The following is a 17,694-nucleotide window of genomic DNA, read 5'->3' as shown; positions in this document are numbered from 1 at the left end:
AAGGGAATGTGCTGAGCTGGCTTAGTCAGCATCAGGGTTTCTCAAGGAAAACAGGTCCAGCCTGGAGAAGGACAAGGTCAAGGCTGGGGAAAGTAGAAAAATGTATTCATAGGGGGACCAGGACTAGAAGCTCAGGGTCTTATCCAGCTTCAGTACATTTCTCTGTGCCTTCAATGGAATTTAAAATATTGCAAAAGTGAGCTTCCTTTTAATAAGTTGGTTTACACTGAAGTGTTCTAATATGTCTTCTTTAATTAAATCAGTATGAACTGCAAATGAGCGTTCTCGCTACCACAGTTGGAAGCATATCTAAAGATCTTCATGTGGAGGAGTTACTTGTTTATATCTTGTCATTTCCTTTTCCTCCAGGACATTGAGAGGTTTAGGTTTTCAGTTTCAACCAAAAGTGGCTGAAAAAGCAATACAATTTTTTTTTTTTTAATAAGAGTATTTATGAAAGCAGCAAACACTGCGATTCTCAACAGCCTTTCGGCTGTATGTGGGACACGCATATGGATAGTCGAACCACTAGGGTAGGGAATGGCATCCTTACTGTCATAGTATTTTAGCGTAATATGTTTCATTGAATTTTCATAACTGTTTCTTATTTTCAAAAAACACAATTATTTCATCTTGATCATCTTTTAGTACAGCTACAGAATTATGCGCTGTAAGTAAAAGGGAATTTGGGAGAGCGGGTTTTTTTATATATAAAATTCAGAAATACAGTAGTCTGAAGGGTAGCAGTGAAACAGCAAGACCCGCACTCCTACATAAAATAATATTTTGTATGTCCAGTGTGCCACGTGTCTACAGGACCTTAAAACACTTGACATAGTTCATTCTTACTTCAGTATTCACATACCACAGGTGGGGAAATACAGAGAGGGAAGCTGATTGGTAGACTAATTGATTTACCAAACCTTAGGTAGGAAGTTTCTGCCAAGGTCCTATTTCCTAAACCCCGTATTTTGTTTCAATTACAAGATCAAAGGAAAATGCAACACATGCTGATCAATGTTCAGATTCAACCAGCTTTGTTTGTAGAAGATTGTAACCACATATTAATGTGGTACAGGTTGGACTCAGAGTATTTCATGATCATGCAGTGTGGCTCTGTCTCCTTCTAGTGGTTTATATTTATTATAGATTTGCTACTGGCTCCAAACTCCTAAGATTTACACTTCAGTTAACTGGAGTTCCTCTACTCAGTGCCACAGGTCTTGGAATTCTTGAGGCAGTTCACTCAAAGGATTACTAGGTATATAAGCATTTATTTTCTGCTTAAAATAGCTGTGTTGCTTGTTTGATTTACAAGGGGAGAGAGTGAGGAGTTAAGGCATTTATCCCAGCCAAAATCTGATATAATTCAACTAGTTTATGTTGGTGCCACTCTGAAAATATATTATGATTTTATATATGGATATCTATACAAAAATCTATCCAAGAAAAGCTATACTGCCATCTGGTACTTAATGGAAGCCATTTCATTTGAGAGGCCTATGAATGATTATTGATTTTTCTCTATCATTCCCAAAACAACAGAAAACAATCCTGAATATTTTCTCTGAAGTAGTCAAGATGACAGACATCTTTAATATAATTACTCCTTTAATATGATGTATCTGGTTCATTTCATATAGTATATATTGACTCCTGTGGAATCAATGTTCTTTGCAGAGTAGACATGGAGCCCCAATCCTGTAGCCTTGACCTCACTGGAAAGCTTCTGCTTACAGCCTGGGCCATGCGAAGCACCACAGCTTGACGTGCAGACCAGCTGGGACACCTCCAACTCCCAGAACCAATGCCACTGCAAAAGATTTTGGAGATGCTCACATAGAAGACAAGATAAATAAATAAAAAAAATAGGCTAGATTCTTCTGCTGTGAATCTGGTGTGAATACAAAGAAGGATGTGAAAAGCGACTTGCAACAAAAGTGTTAATGAATCATTGGCAGAATGAAAACCCAGGTGCTAAAATCAGACTAAAAGCAAAAGGTGGTTGTAATAAGCTTTATAGTCAACCTAAGGGAGAAAATAAAGCAGTAGAATTGCTTTGTCTGCAAGTCCAGCTTCTTCTGACATTCATCACTCTTCTTGGCCTTTTAATGTGAGCTTTAATGAAAGCAGCAGAGATACTTCATTAAATAATTCAACCTTTCTAAGTAGACACTTCCATCAGGTGTTCACCATAAGCCCTTTCTAGCAATTACTGGAAAACCAGGACATCTGAACAGAGAACATTCCCTTTTATTCTGTCAGACTCTCTTAAACCTCTAGAGGTTCAGCAGCCATGCTGAAAATGCTAAGCCAATGCAGACTTAGGTGAGATTAAGTGAGCGAGAGTACAGCTACACTGCATTGAAGGTGAACTGAGAAATGTTGTGTTACCTCTGGTCAGCCTCTAGCATGCGTTCAAAATGAGTTTGTCCAAACTTGCACAACATCATGTTTTAAACTATTTTAAGAGTGAGTTAGTCTGCCCCTGTATTACCTGAACTGTGGACCATTGCACAACCATTTCATTAATTTCAGTTCAGTTCAGTTCCTAGCCTAGCCTGTTTAAAGTAAAAATGTGGCCAAAGTCATTAAAAAGTCGAGTATGAGACGGTACCTTTTAAAATCCCAGATCGGAGTGAGCGGACAGCATTAGGAGATGCTAGTATGTGTTGTATGCTTGTGTCTGAAGGGCCTTAATCACATTGGGGATTTCTGGGACAGGGATTTTGTGATTGTGGGGCCTGTTTTTTCACAGTTTAGTCTAATGAATTTGCAATCTGATTTATCGGCAGACCAGCAAGTTACCAGAAGAGGGTGTAGTAGGAGCAAGCTGAAGCATGAACATCCGTCTGCTCACTAGTACCTGCCTGCGTGCACTCACCACTCAGTGGAAGAGGGGTGAGTACCTGATGTTTTCTCTGGCATATCAGAAGACAAATACTTGCAAAAGTACAGTTACAGGCAGCTGCCTGGCTCAATAGCATGTTTATGGTAACTGACATCTCTGCCTATTCAACAGAGATTAGACGTGTGCAGGGAGCGGGGAGGCAGGGCAGGAATAGAGAATTTACCGTGATTTATTACAAGGCGGATGGTGTGTCCAGGAAGAGAGCCCAAGATATCCAGGTTTGTGCACCAGCCACTAGATAGGGTAAGAAGGGGAACAGCCTTGATGTTAACCCATAGGATTGTCTCACACCTTCAGGAACTAAAAAAAACTGTAGTGTTGGCAGGACACCGAAAAAGAAGTACAACCTACAACATTTTCAATGTTGTGATACAGTTTGCTGGACCTGGGGACAGCGTATGTGGCAATTAAACCCAGGTGAACTTAGACTCACCTTTCAGTTAAAACACTCTGGAAATGTCTTTTTTTTTTTTTTTGTCTGTACTCTAATTAAATTAGAATTACTTTAAACCTACTAAACACAGACTCCTTTTCCTTTTTAAAACATAACATTTCTAGTCAAAATACAGATGTAAAAGTACATGGAAAGAAGGAAACTGAGCTTGGTGTAACTTTATTTTAGGGAGGAAAAATAATATAATTCAATAAAACTAGCTTAAACCCTCTGATTAAAGCTTTTTTTGACATAGCAGATAGGGAAGATGAGATCTACACTGAGATAAAGATAGTTAGTACAGATCAAAAGAGCTTGTGTTCATGCCAGCTAGATTAAATGACAGGATGTGGTGAAGTGCTGGGTACCATATCTGGTTACTTTACATACAAAGCTGTATTTGCTGAATGTAGATATATCTATTAGGTTATATGCATTTATATATGGATACTGTATAAATAAATTGAAAGCGATCTACCATGTGTAGAGAATTTGTTCTGATATTGTTCTAAGATTGCATTTCTTCCAATTAGTATGTAAAGTTGTAGGTTTTTTATAGCTGTCTCTCCCAGTAAGCTTGTGGAAGTAAATTGTATTAGAAATTGAGGTTTCTTTCTAAATGCATTAGCATTCCACCATTCTCACTTGGTAGCTTCTGTGCATAAATTCAACACAGTCATATATTTCATACTCCAACTTCTTTTTAGCAGGAAGCCTAGGACAACTTTTGGAGTAAATTAAACTTAGGACCCAAAGTGTAGTTGCCATTTTAAAGGGGTTTTTAGTATTTATTTATCTGCACATGGCCCCTGGAGAGGCAGGATACAGGGCTGGAAGGCTCTTTGGTCTAACCCAGTGTGGCTGCTCTTATGTTTCTCATATGCTGTGCAACAGCAGGATGTGGGAGGAAGGGAATGTGAATGTCAGGAATATGAAGATGCCGGATATGAAGATGCCACAGGCCTGTGCCACTGTGAACTTCTGCAAGGCAACAGAAAAGGTCTGTCCCCACATCTGCTGAACAGGCCGCAAAGCCCTGCCTGGTTGAGCTATGCCAGAAAGAAACATGAAGGAGAGATTCTGTCTTCTTTGCAGGAAGATTGATGATTCAGAAAATGAAGGGTTTAGCATGGGATGCAACCAAACTGAACAGATTTCATTAGCTGCACCTACCTTTTATTGTCATTTGTCATTATTACTGCAGTGCTGCCCAGAAACCCGAGTTTCACGGTGCTCCAAGTTGGAAATACTCCTAAGAAACTTTTTCTCTGTCTCAGAAATCTTAAACAATAAGCAAAAGACCAAAAAATGAAGAGAGCAGGAAGAAAAAGCCTTTAGTACACAGAGGACATTGCTAGTGTTGGATTATTTCTGGCAAACAGATGCAGGACAGGCTGGAGCAACATCCCAATGTAATTGGAGCCAGAACAGCTACAACTGCAGCAGAAGAGGTGCCCGGTTCCATTCTGCACTGTACCACAGGCCTTCCACTGTACCACTGTACCCTTGGCCTTCCCAGCAAATCCACAAATAAGAACAATTTAAAGCCGTGTGCCACATGTAGTTATTCACATCTCTACAAAGTGAGGATAATGTAGCATTTCTGTGCTGATGGAAATGTTTGTGCAAAAAATCAGGTCCTCAGTATTTTCTGAAAGACAGATGTTGCCATCGGTGCGTTTTAATGTAAGCAGCCTCTGCCTGTAAGAGAAAGCAGCTGGGGCTTGGAGACTTAACCAGTAATTTACTTGAAAGAAAGAGTAGTTTCAACAGCAATACTGTTAACAGTCAGTCGAACAGTGGGCAACAGATACAACACAACCTGGTAAACAGGCGGAGCTGCTATTTCTGAATCACTGCCACACATAAAGATCCCATCAGATCTTGATTGCTGTGCAGCTCTGTGGGTCTTGCTGCCATTCTGCAACCCACACGTCCTCTGGCTTCAAAGAGTGTCTTAAATATTTCATAACCTTAAAATCCCAAGCAACCTAGGAGAGCTTGCCTGTGCTTGTTTTATTTATGTGGCTGATGGGCTTTTTGTAGTGATGAAAAAACAGCTTCACTGCCATGCTTAAGAAGGTCAGGGTGCAATGTTCTGATCAGGAAATACTTTGAGAGGCTGGCAGCCTTGAGGAAAGCCAGGACATGGGGCAGCTACTCACGGCCCTTGAGACCTGAGGTACTCCTGCAACCGCCAAGCAACACTGACCTACTCCCAGTGTCCTCTGTGGACAAGACTGTGCAAGGCTGAGCTGTGCAGCAAGAAGGAGGTCCTCCCAAAAAGGCCAGCAAGGAGCGAAGACCTTGTATGGTCAAGGCTAGAACTGGCCACATCACCAAATAGCTCTGGCCTAGCTCCACAGAAATCCTGGCTGGTCTTTCTTCTGTGCTGAACCTGTGCTGAAGCCTTACACTGCACGCAAACTAATTCAGCCCTCGCCTCCTGCCTGAGTTAGCAACCGCCCTTACCCAAACTACCAAGACTTGCATTTGCCATGTTTGACGCTGCAAAGGATCTTGTGTGCACCAAGGCATTAAATACACTCCAGACATATGGACTGTGATATGGAGATTCTTTGAGGAGTGGGCAGTTGTTCTGTTCAGAGTGCCTATACTGAAAGTACAGCAGTGACAGCATCATGAGCATGAAAATGCAGGCTTAATAATTGGAAAAACAAAACACAAAAACATAGTAAATCAACATATTTCCTGGCAGTTTGTCAATACCAACTTTACAGTTAGACAATTTTATTACCGTGATGAATATCCAGGCCACAAGTTAGTAGCTTCTTCCTTATAAATCAGTCAGCTTAGCCAAACAATCCCTATTTGCTATCTAATATACTTGACGCCAATAATTTAGAAGAGGTGAACTGAATTCTATTGGCAAGCTGTGTCTGAGGTGTCACTAGAGGACAGGTGTCTTTTTTTTCTCAATGCAATTCCCTGTCTTCCTTCTGTGTACCAGTCCTGTGATGTCCCTGATGGCATTGGTGGCTGTGAAGAGGCAGGGACACATGCACTTCCAGCTGCTGGTGTATGCTGTGCACCTCACAGGTCTGCCATTTATTCCCTGTATCAGTGCTGCCTGAACTTCACAGCTACAGTTGCTATCTTGGATGGCACAAGCAGTAAGTAATTATAAACTAATACAGTTCACACATGAGCCATTCTAACTTCATTGAGTAAATTCGCTGCTGCTGTCATGCTACTGAACTTTTTCCTCAGTCCTGTCTTCTGTCATGGTTCTTTTGTTAGTGGTTCTGGTTTTGAATACCTTCTATGTCACAGCTGAATTTTGGAAAATCAGAGACAAGAGGTGATGCTTCACCCACCACGACAATGCACTGTGTTGTGGCTTCCCATGCAGAGTTATAACTTGCCTTACTTTGCTTAAAATTTAATCCAAGTCATGGCTAAGCTGTAAATAATTTTGGGGGGGAAGAAAACTACATGCTATAGGTCAAATATAGACTAGCTGCGCAGAAACCTTGGAAGACTGTAATTTCCAAGGAGATTGATGTGAAAGGAAAACCTGATGTGAAAGGAAAACCCAATTTGTAATAGTTGGGGATTTGGACAGCACCTGGTAAAAAACCAAACAAAAAACCAATACCAAACCTGTATTCTGGCTACAATCATGCCCATAAACAGCTGCTTCTCTCCCATGAGCGTTCAGGGATGGTTTACACAGGAAACAAGAGAGAGCTGCCAAGCAGATAGACTTGCTAAGTGTGGTCCCTCACCGTACAGCCAAACTCAGTAGCACATTCCATTCCCTGGCCGTGGGCGACGCAGGGGTTTTCCAGAGTGCTCCTCCGTGCTGCGTCAGAGGATTTGGCCCAGTGCATTTCATCTTTGATATGTGATGATTTTATTTAGAACACACTTTAGTTCTTCAGCCTCCAGAGGCAAGGTGCCAGTCTTCAGCGAGAGGGGGAAGGACTATAAATAGAGCAGGCTAGGCTGCCACAGGCAGCTTTTGGTCCCCTTAAGTTTCTTGTTTAGCCTGGGAGAAGCAGAAATCCAATCTGCTGAGGAGACACAGCATAGTACAGGCAGCAGCAACAGCTCTTCTCTCCAACAAGGAACTATCTTTCATTTTCTAGGTACACAGATACAGGCATTTATAATACCTTTTCTGAACGAGGACAGTACTACCGTTCATCTAGACTTCCCTCCAGCTCTCTGAGCTTTTTGCAAACTCTTGCCACACAAACCATCATGTTATTTTCATGAAACCAGCTACTTGTGAGGGAAATGCATTGCTTCATTTTCAAAACAACAAATACAATGAATCTCAAAATTAAGTACCCAGAGGTAACAAACATTTTTGTCTTTTGGAAGCCCAAAAGTTTATTCTTGCTCTATTTTGTATCCCCATCATGTAGGCTCACTGCGAGCTCTCCCTGGAGCTGGTTGTATAAAGAAGGGACATTTTTGCTGCAGGCCAAGTTCATAATAAAAACACCACCAAGAGGCCAGTCCTGCACTCAGAGCTCTTTGTTTTCCCTCACAGGTACCTTTACCGAGAGCTTTTTCTTCCCTTATTCTGTGCTTGACTCAGAATTACTATTAAAGAGACAGAACATAATTCCACACATTTCCACTGCCTAGCATTCTTTTCAGAGTATAATTTATTTACATCACAAAGCTAACAGAGGCCATCTCTGAACAGTGCATTTGAGACTCAGTGCACTTAGATTCTTTGAACTCCACACCCCCAGCTTTTCAAAGCATCTGCAGCCAAGATTGCAGAGCAATAGTTCCCCCTATTCTCTCCTGCTGGGATGCACCCTAAGAGGGTCAACATTTAAAATAATTTCAGAATATGCTCTCAGCATTGTGCTATGCATACAAGCAGATGGGATTAAAAGGGATGGATTCCCACTGGTCAAACCCAAGGCTGCTTCTCTGGAAGTAAGATTTTGTTACAGCATCAGGTTGTTACCATCAGTTACTGTGCTTTTGGCCCTGCTGGCCCTTGCTAAACCTGAGATATAGGAGACTAAATTTGAAGGCAGCCTAGAGCCGAGTATGAGTGGCCTACTAAAACCATGGACTTCCACATACACATTTGGTTTGTATTTATTGCAATTTTCCTGCTGCCCCTCTCTGCTACAAAAGCATTAATGATTTCTCCATTACAGAAGGTTTAACAGCCTGTGAGCCTTTTCTACCCACTGGTGCCTGTTCTCTTTTTCCTTAGCTGGTTTAATCAATTAAGATACCCAGGAGTTAATAAGGACAATTCTGTCTTACTTGTATTTAGCTGGAATCGTAGAGAAAAAGACAGAGCCTGAGGACATCACATAGTGTCAGGTCTGCAGCCTCAGTGTTGCCTTTCTGCTACAGCTCCTCACCTCTCCTCTCAGCCCAGTTTCCCTTTCTACCCTCAGTAGCCTTTGGCTTCCACACTGCTTCCCCCATTTACCGCTCTCCCTACCTCACCCTTCAACATCTGCCCGTTTCCTCTTTCTCCTGCATCTTGCTGGGACACCAGTTGGTGGCAGGACCAGTACAGACATAAGGCCCCAGCACCGCTCTCCCCAGAGCAGCCTCTACTTTTCAGGAGTAGCCCCTGGGAGGTCAGGCTTGATGTGATACAGGTGACTCACCTGAATCTCTCAGGTACCAAATCCTCATTCTGAAGTCTGAGAAAACAGAGCTTCCGTACAAAGGTCCACACAGGGGCTTACTGAAATTAAGAAAGCCCCCCACCATACATGCACTGAGAGGACAGTAACTGGATGTGCCTGCTAAAAAACCTGGCAGCAGCACACACTGCTAAAATCAGCAAAGAAACACATTGGAGACAAAGGAAATTATTAATACAAAGAGAAGTTCAGGTGAAACTACAGTAACAAAGCTACCCTGTCACATCAGGCTTTGAAGTGATACTGAATGTGTTGAAAAAAAAAAAGACAGTACTTTGGCTACCTTATAAAGTTTTTCACAATGGAGGTAAATTTTAGTGACTTTTGCTACAAAATGAGTTAAGTTTTATCTAAATACTGTTCTTGTAAACCTATACAAGTACATACCTTCTCTAAGTCTGGATGTTTGAATAATGTACTTTGCTTGTACTAAGACAACGCTCCATATAATTTTATTTTTAGAATATCAAGTTGCAAACAGATATAAAAACAACAGAACATAAAAACTTGTTATGAAACCAAACTAAAATAATACAGTGCATTTTGCTCAATAGTTGAATTTCAGTATGATCTTCGATAAAAGGCTTACTCCATTAAGCCTGAATATTTCAGCACTCAGTTTCTAGAGTGTATAGAAGAATCCTAAGTCACTTTAACAAACATTCTAATTAATATATACAATAACACAAGAAGTTTCTGTGAGGGAGCATATAGTAGTTTCCATTGCATGAATGTATATGGGCAATACTATATATAAAAAAGCCAAACTATTTAACGAGTGTGAGCAGACTTGTACTATGATTAAACTGAACACAAACAATTTAAAGTGACTTATGAAATTAAATGTTGTGTTAACACAAAGGCACAAGTTATTTCAAATGTAAATTCACATTTCTAGAAGGTATAAGTTTTATGTCCAGACAACTTCAAGTCATTGCAACACAGTCAAACAACTCTAACTGCATGTATCTGAACTTTCAATAGAAAGATCTGGTTTAAATTTCTTTAATCCAGTTTTAATGAGGGCAAAATTAAATTCGAACCAGGAGGGCTCTCCTTCCCATATTTACAGACTGCAAACTACACACTGCTTTCTCATCAGAAATTCTACTTTTCCTCTCAAACTTTGTTGAGCTTGGTAACTATCAGCACCCTCACGGTTTGGTCAAAGGCACCACACACACACAGTCCCTTTTTGTCAGGGCTCCAGTCCAGGCTGGAAATCGGCTGCGTTGAGAGAGTCACGTTCTGCAAGAGGCTGACAGAACCTGCCACCCCCATCTCAGCTCCTTCAGAATCCTTCTTCGAGCGCTGAGCTGGGTACTCACTGGCAAGAAGTGAAGAAAAGTAAAACATGCACTTAGAACTTACTGATAAAAACACATTATTGTTTTCATTTTTAAAAGAACATAGAGAAGGGTTTCCTCTGTTCTCAAGATAAGCCAAGTAAATGTCTTAAAAATAATGAATAATCATATCCAGTTACATCCATACAGCATACTGAGTAAATATTTCACAAAAGAAAAAGTGAGGCAGGAAGTTTAGAATCCTGAGGCCACTCTCCTGCAGCCCTTCATTTTTTAACTGTCTGGCTTTTGCCACATGCAAGAAAATTTCACCTCAGCTATCCTTCCGAAACTTAATGCCTACTTCACTGCATTTTGGATGGTTATTTTGCCACGTAATGTAAGAAGATGTACATTTAAGAATCATTATTCTTCTCAGACACAACTGCTACCATGCGAGAACTTTAAAAAAATCCATTTTCTTCCATTTATCACCTTGTTAACTGGGGATATAATTAAATCTTTATTATGTTAAGAAAAGTGACAAGGGCAAAATTTACCTGTGCCGTTGTCCCATTCTCTTAGGGATTAATACTGGATTCCAGATCAAGTACTGACACCCTTTCTACTGCATTTGTAAGCACTAATTTTAACTAAATATTATTTTCAGTAAGATTCTTTCTTAAAACAATAAATGGTGGGCTTCTCATTGCCCCTGTTGCAGGCTGGAAAGTGATCACTTACTATTTCCAGAGATGAAGGCTTCCAGCTCCTCCACTTGTCATAAATATATCTCTGTTTTGTGGTAGGTGCCGAACCTGCCATATGGTAGATTTTTGTGCCTAATTAAAAAAAAAAAAAATCAGCATCATATAGGGCTCAGTTATGGATGAGCTTCACAAGAAAGGACTCAGAATCTTAAAACTACAGGATTCTCAGGCTCTTTGTCACAGTCACCACAAGGTTAATTTCACTGTCTGACATCTCTTAAAATCATTACTGGAAGGGAATACCCTGCAAACACTGTGCAAACACAACAAACAATCGAAAATTCAGATTTAGATCTCAGCCAGGGAACAGCAAGATCACAGAGCAACAGAAATAACTTAGGGTAAAAACCCCAACATGCATACTCTGACTGAACGCGTATCTCTCTGCCAATGTCCAAAAGGAAAAGCTTAAATGCAGTGATTGAAAGACAGGAAATTCCATGTTCACATGTTGATCATTACAAACACTAATTCAGTAATACTTTTGTGTGATCTAATCCAAGTACTTCCAACATCTTATCTGCTTTGAATGGTGGTAGGGAGAATAGTAATTTACAGATATTAAGTGGTAACTAAGCTTTTTATGATTTAAGCAGTCCTGGAGAACTTCACAAAAGTTCCTTTTCTTAAATTATTATCAGATTTTGTTCACTTAAAAAAAACCAAACTTATTTATAAAGAACTTATATTAACCAATGCAGTGGTCACAGATGGAAGAAAATAAGGTTGTAAGAGTTCTCCATATTTAACAGCCTCCAGGCCACTAAGTCTTTCCTATGTATCCTTTCATTGCCAGTAACACAATCCACAAATGCTTGGTTCTGAAGAAAAATAATGACTTCTCTGACTCACATGAGGTCTGGTGGCTGCAGGATGAAAAGTGTTTGCAGAGGGCTCACTTAGGTTTGGGATATATTTAAGATTTGAATCTGCATGCTCATCACAATTTAATATGGGCTCCAATAAACACGACTCCCAGACTCAGGGCACAGCTGAGTGCACAGAGGTGCAAGAGGACGCAAATATCAGAGAAGCCCAAATATCAGGTTATAAAAGGGAGGAAACCCGTTTGGGTGCTGGCAGCGGGATGCACAGGGGCCCTTTCACTGCTTGCACCTGGGGCCACACCAGCCACACCACACAGCTTGTGCCCCAGTAACCTGGGCAGCTGTTACCTACCAAAGACAACAGCTTGGGACCTGAAGTGCTTTTAACTATGCAGCATATATTCAAATAGTTCATCTCTAAGAAACTCTCCATCTCCCCATACCTTTTCTGAAACAGAAGCAAAACCTTTGGTTGGATGCTGAGTTCTCATATCGAAAACATGAAATTTTCCCTCAAGCGATGTGGCCACTAGCTTGTTCATATTTACATCTTTTCTGTCAAACTCCACACTGCAAACCTGGAAATATAGAAAAAATACATTCAGCCTTGAAATTTAGCCACTGCTAAAAAAAAAAAAATCGGGTTTTGTGATTTGTAAATATATATCAATCATGAGTTATTTTTACAATGGCAACATTACCAATTTGGAAACAACAACATTATCTGAAAACATGAATCCACTGAAACGGTTTCAATGATAAAGTATCCCATGCTATACAGGACTCAGAACTTGAGGGGTACTATTTGCTGAACTAAAATAAAATGAGTCCTTGGTACAATCTCAGCAGAAGTGTCTTCTGGGTAAATTTCAGGTAGACAGAGTCCTTTTAATTTTTCCATCCTGCCTAGAAACTGGAATGAAAAATACTTTTATGGTTCCCTTACCCCATTCTTAATGTTGGTCTCCCATCGTAGTGACATGGTTTTTAAATCAAACAATTTAATGTCCCCATTGTCGTATCCAGCACATACAACACGTTCCTCTTGATTGTAAGCATTGCCTGCACAGGGAGAAAGAATTAATCAGAATACAGAAACCCTCTGTAGGTCGTTAAGTTTCAGACCTCCTAAGCCTGTGATTTGAACTTGCATTTATTCCAGAAAAATATTACTGTTGGGATATTAAGATTTAAGGAACAGTCTGGTTTTCAAACCTGAAAAGTATAGAAAATACAGCTTTAAAATTGGCAGTGTGTTTCTTTTAAAAATATGAACAAAATTCTTATTCCCCCTGCCAAGAACAGCCTAAACCACACAGAGTGAGTACTGCGCACTGTTCTTGTAAATCTATACAAATACATTCCTTCTCTTAAATCGTCATCTGCTGTAAACCACACTCCCCAGACTGCACCACGGCAGAAACCAGTTCAGCAGTTCAGGCTCTCCAGCATGAAATATCCGTGAGACAAGACTCTTCTGCAGACAGAGACCCAGAGGGAGGCCCGGCGTGTTGCCATGACCATAACTAGACAGGCGCAGAAGCCTGCCTCCGAAATCTCTCCGCTGACAGGATCAGGGAAGCACATCAGTGTCGGAAAGAAGTTACCCCAGAGCATGTAGTTGAAGATGAACCTGGCCTTGGCTCAAGCTTCAGTAACTCAAAAGAAAATTGAAGATAATATGAGGCTGCTTTTTAATCCCTTTGTCAAAGCAAAAGACAAAGATATCAATAGCAATAAGCATTATAGTTGCACCTTCTTGCTAGGAAATGACATCTCCTTACTATTAATTTTGTTATGATAAATGCTGCACTAATTAGCAGTTTGTAACACTCACTCCCTGACTCTTAAGGCAAAAATAGAGCTAATTCAGAAATACCAGCCTGTGTAAAACACAAGCAGCTTGTTCTCACCAAAGGAAAAAAATCAAAGCACACATCAAGCATCTTTATGTCTTTTATCTGCTCTTAGTTTCAAGGATCTTCTCTTAAATTAATTCCTTAATACTTCATAGCTGGAACTACGATACAACAGCAAGTTGTTCCCTGTGCACAGCAACACAAGTGTTGGTCTCTTCTGCCAAGTAGCAAGTGATAGGACAAGAGGAAATGGCCCCAAGTCGTGCCAGGAGAGGTTCAGATTGGATATCAGGAAAAATTTCTCCATGGGAAGGGTTGTCAGGCATTGGAACAGGCTGCCCAGGGAACTGGTGGAGTCACCATCCCCAGAGGCGTTTAAAAGATGTGTAGATGAGGTTCTTAGGGACATGGTTTAGTGCCACAGTGAGGTTATGGTTGGAGTCGATGACCTTGAGGGTCTCTTCTAACCAAATTGATTCTGTGATTCTATGAGCATTTACACTCCTTCAGGACAACTGTTTTTACATTCCTAGGCACAGAAATAAAGCTTACACAGCGTATCTGTGAAATGACTAACCAAAGGTCATAAGAGAATGAGTCCAAAACCCAGCTACACCATTTGATAATGTTGAAAAGCAAAACCTGCTACTGATTGGTCCATACAAAATAAACTATTTGCTAACATCCTGAAATACTTTTATAATTGTCACAGCACAGTCATATTAGAGGAGGGGAGGGGTATAATGGGATAGATTACCAAATGCTACTGTCCAGCAGTCTCTTTTGCTCTCCCCCTGTACAGGTTCCATATTAGCAACAGGAGTATCTTTCTGTCTGGGGTCCCACACCTTCACTGTTCCTGTGAAAGAACAACAAACATTTAGTGTTATGGATTCACTGCCACATTGCATTCACCTTCCCAGGGAAAGCCTTTGCTTTTCAGTCTCATCATTCAAAACACAGGAGCATCTCTTTCAATTCCAGAAAGCCTGACTGCGTTTAGCAGATGGAAAAAAATAAAACAGAAACCAAGCGAAAGTGTTTGTTAAGGATATATTTTCTTGAGCTTATATTTTGCATTTATTCCACTTTATATTCCTTTTGTCCCATGCTCAGTGACAACAGTATATTTGGTTATCTACAGCTTCTAAAAGAACTAGAGAAAATTTGTCCCAAGCAAGATTAAAAAGACAGCACATGAAGAACTAGTTGCAACAGATTTGCAGCTAGTTCAGGTGGCAGACTGCACCCTGCCCTCAAAGCTTCCAGACTACATTCTCAGAATAACTGAAAAGACTTTTAGAGTTCACTAACTCACCATCGCGACTGCCAGTCACAATTTCTGGTGCACCTTCCCCAATTCCTAAGCCACCTACACCATCTATACTGTTTATGATTTCCTTATGACCTTTCACAGAATACACGGGTATTTCAGGAGCTTCTAAATTCCTAGGCAAGAAAGAAAAGAACAGATAACATGGCATTTTCCTTGACCCTCAGGATTTGTGTAAAAATGAGAGGAAACTCGAGCACAAATTATATAAACTTGGATTAACAGTGGGAACAAAATATGGATATTACCATTAAGAACCATGAGTCTTTGTTCAAATTCTTTGGCTACTGCTTTAGACTGAGGTTTTGTTTAGTTCTGGACTTCCCTGTTTGCAAAGGCAGTTGTGGGATTCACCACAGAAGCCCTTAAGAACCAGTTTTTATGTTGGGCTCCAAATGAATCACACTACAGATCAAAATACTCCTATTAACTTTACTTACAGCAAGTATATAAAATGACCTTATTCACTGATCCCCACCTCGCTCCTACTACTGCTCTTCAAATGAAAAGTTGCATCCAACTGTGGGTTTCACAGTTCTTCCCAACTGATTCACATCCTTCAAGAATCCTTCAGAATTTCATTTTAAATTTCAATCCATTTTATTCTTGCTACTCCAACAAAACAGAACCAATAGTTCCTTGGCAAGGGAAATATTATAAAAATAATGACACTAATAAAAATTAAAAACAACTTTTTTGCCCTGTAACTTTATTTGAGAATCAATTTACCTACACAAATTAATTATACAAATCATTCAGGGACCTGAAAAAAACGTTTGAAACCTCAAGATTAAAAATACATATTTAATCTAGACATCAAATTTAGGTTGAACACAACCTCGTATATGTATTCATGCATCTATTCAAAAGCCTCTTTTCAGAAGAGGACGTAGGAGAACTTTAACAGGTTTTTGTGGCTGCACACAGAAAATACAAGTGGAACAGCACTAAATTAAACCACTGTGCAGAATTCATGTTGTTTTTACAAAACAGGCGTGTTCCAATCCAGTAGCCAAGCAAAGTTTACGACTGGGCCCAACCACATGAAGCACAGAGAGTAACTTATACAAAATCCAGCCACATACAGATACGTCAATTCAAACAACACACAACATCAAATGAAAAAGCTGCGAAAGAATCTGTGCTTACCATATGTTGAGGTTTCCACCAAAGTCTCCTGTAGCCAAGTATCTTTGCTGCAGAGATGTAGCACCAAAAGTTCCACATTTTATAGGTTTAGCCTTTTCAATCTTTTAAAAAAACAGGATACGTTCTGTGTCAGCACACGGAAAAGAGCAACACTGTGGCAGATTTCAATGAGATGTGCATAGGATATTTGGCATAAAGTACAATCAAAATGTTATCAAAGGCAAACAGTGTTTCGTGTTTATTTCCCTGTGCACAGAAAAGCAGAGACTCCAGCTTAATGGTCTTAAACAAACACCAAAAACTTGCACTTCAGCTCATTAATGATGCTCAGAGGCTGCTGTCTGTGCAGATCTGAGGCAGAAGGAACCCCCGCTCTCCCCAGACATGCTGCACTAGGAAGCCTGAGCTGTCTGAACTGAGGAAAGCTGTTTGCTTGTGGCCCTGGGGGTCTTTATGCCTCTGAAAACCAGCAAACCCTCAAAGGAGACACCGTTGGGACACATTCCTGTGCGAGCTGCTCTGCTTGTAAATATCTCAAGGGTGGGTGTCAAGAGGATGGACCAGACTCTTTCCAGTGGTGCCCAATGACAGGATGAGGGGCAATGGGCACAGACTGAAACACAGGAGGTTCCATCTGAATATGAGGAGAAACTTCTTTACTTTGAGGTGCCAGAGCCCTGGAACAGGCTGCCCAGAGAGGCTGTGGAGTCTCCTTCTCTGGGGACATTCAAACCCAGCTGGACACATTCCTGTGTGATCTGCTCTGGTGAACCTGCTTTAGCAGGTGGGTTGCACTGGATCATCTCCAGAGGTCCCTTCCAACCCCAACCATTCTGCAATTCTGCTAGTTTTGAGTTACAAAAACAAACAAACAAAACAAAACAACAACAAAAATCCACACAAAACCTAACACAAGCATAGCCCAGCACCTCCGGGTTCCCCTGTAACACCAACCATGGCGACAAACCCAACAACCGTGAGTAAACAGAGCGACGCATATTACGAGATCAGCAAATTCAACACGCAAACCAGTCACGATTTCCTCGTTTCCTTCCATTTCTGTTCTATTTTTCCCGCGCTGGCTGCAGAGAAGCCCCCGGGTCCCCCCCCGCTCACCTCACTGAGCAGCACGAGCCTCCCGCCGCGCAGCTCGTGCAGCTGCAGGACGCCGGTGCCGCGCGCGGCGCTGCCCAGGCACAGCAGGCGCGCGCTGCGGGGCACCCACTTGCAGTCGAACAGCGTGTAGTGCAGCGGCTGCTGGACGTGCGCCACCACCTGCGGCCGCTCCAGCCCCGCCGACGACATCCCCGCTCCCACAGGCACCGGCGGAACCGGGACGGGCCGGCGTGAAGCGGGGCGGAGCGGAAGCGGCCGTTGGGTCCCTTCCGGCGGGCGTTGAGGGGACGCACGTGGGTAGGCGCCGCAGCCGCCGCGCAGCGCGAGCCACTCTAACGGTTGTTCCCCCT

At 41.4% G+C, this 17,694-nt stretch overlaps 1 protein-coding gene across 1 annotated transcript; it reads right to left on the bottom strand.

Annotated features, from left to right (window-relative positions):
* Positions 1-8,107: 8,107 nt before the first annotated feature.
* DNAAF10 (dynein axonemal assembly factor 10) lies at positions 8,108-17,541 on the bottom strand. Its single transcript, XM_082049849.1, has 8 exons — positions 17,345-17,541; positions 16,229-16,329; positions 15,065-15,195; positions 14,504-14,605; positions 12,834-12,949; positions 12,331-12,465; positions 11,035-11,132; positions 8,108-10,331 (listed from the first exon to the last, which is right to left on the bottom strand). The coding sequence occupies exons 1-8, from the start codon at positions 17,531-17,533 to the stop codon at positions 10,124-10,126; spliced, it is 1,080 nt and encodes a 359-aa protein (XP_081905975.1). The 5' UTR covers positions 17,534-17,541; the 3' UTR covers positions 8,108-10,123.
* Positions 17,542-17,694: the final 153 nt, after the last annotated feature.

Source organism: Streptopelia decaocto (genome assembly GCF_964273445.1).
Source record: "Streptopelia decaocto genome assembly, chromosome: 3".
NCBI classification, from domain to species: Eukaryota; Metazoa; Chordata; class Aves; order Columbiformes; family Columbidae; genus Streptopelia; species Streptopelia decaocto.
Note: the sequence above shows the minus strand (reverse complement) of the source record. Positions and strands in the feature narration are given on the sequence as shown.

What these genes read in the sequence shown, in the direction of transcription:
- DNAAF10 (XM_082049849.1), bottom strand. Translation starts at nt 17,533, where the DNA reads ATGTCGTCGGCGGGGCTGGAGCGGCCGCAGGTGGTGGCGCACGTCCAG. An exon ending in TTGCTTCTGTTTCAGAAAAG is followed by an intron (nt 11,133 to 12,330) that starts GTATGGGGAGAT and finishes TTTTTTAATTAG; the next exon opens with GCACAAAAATCTACCATATG. An exon ending in AGCCTTCATCTCTGGAAATA is followed by an intron (nt 10,332 to 11,034) that starts GTAAGTGATCAC and finishes ACTTCTTGCCAG; the next exon opens with TGAGTACCCAGCTCAGCGCT.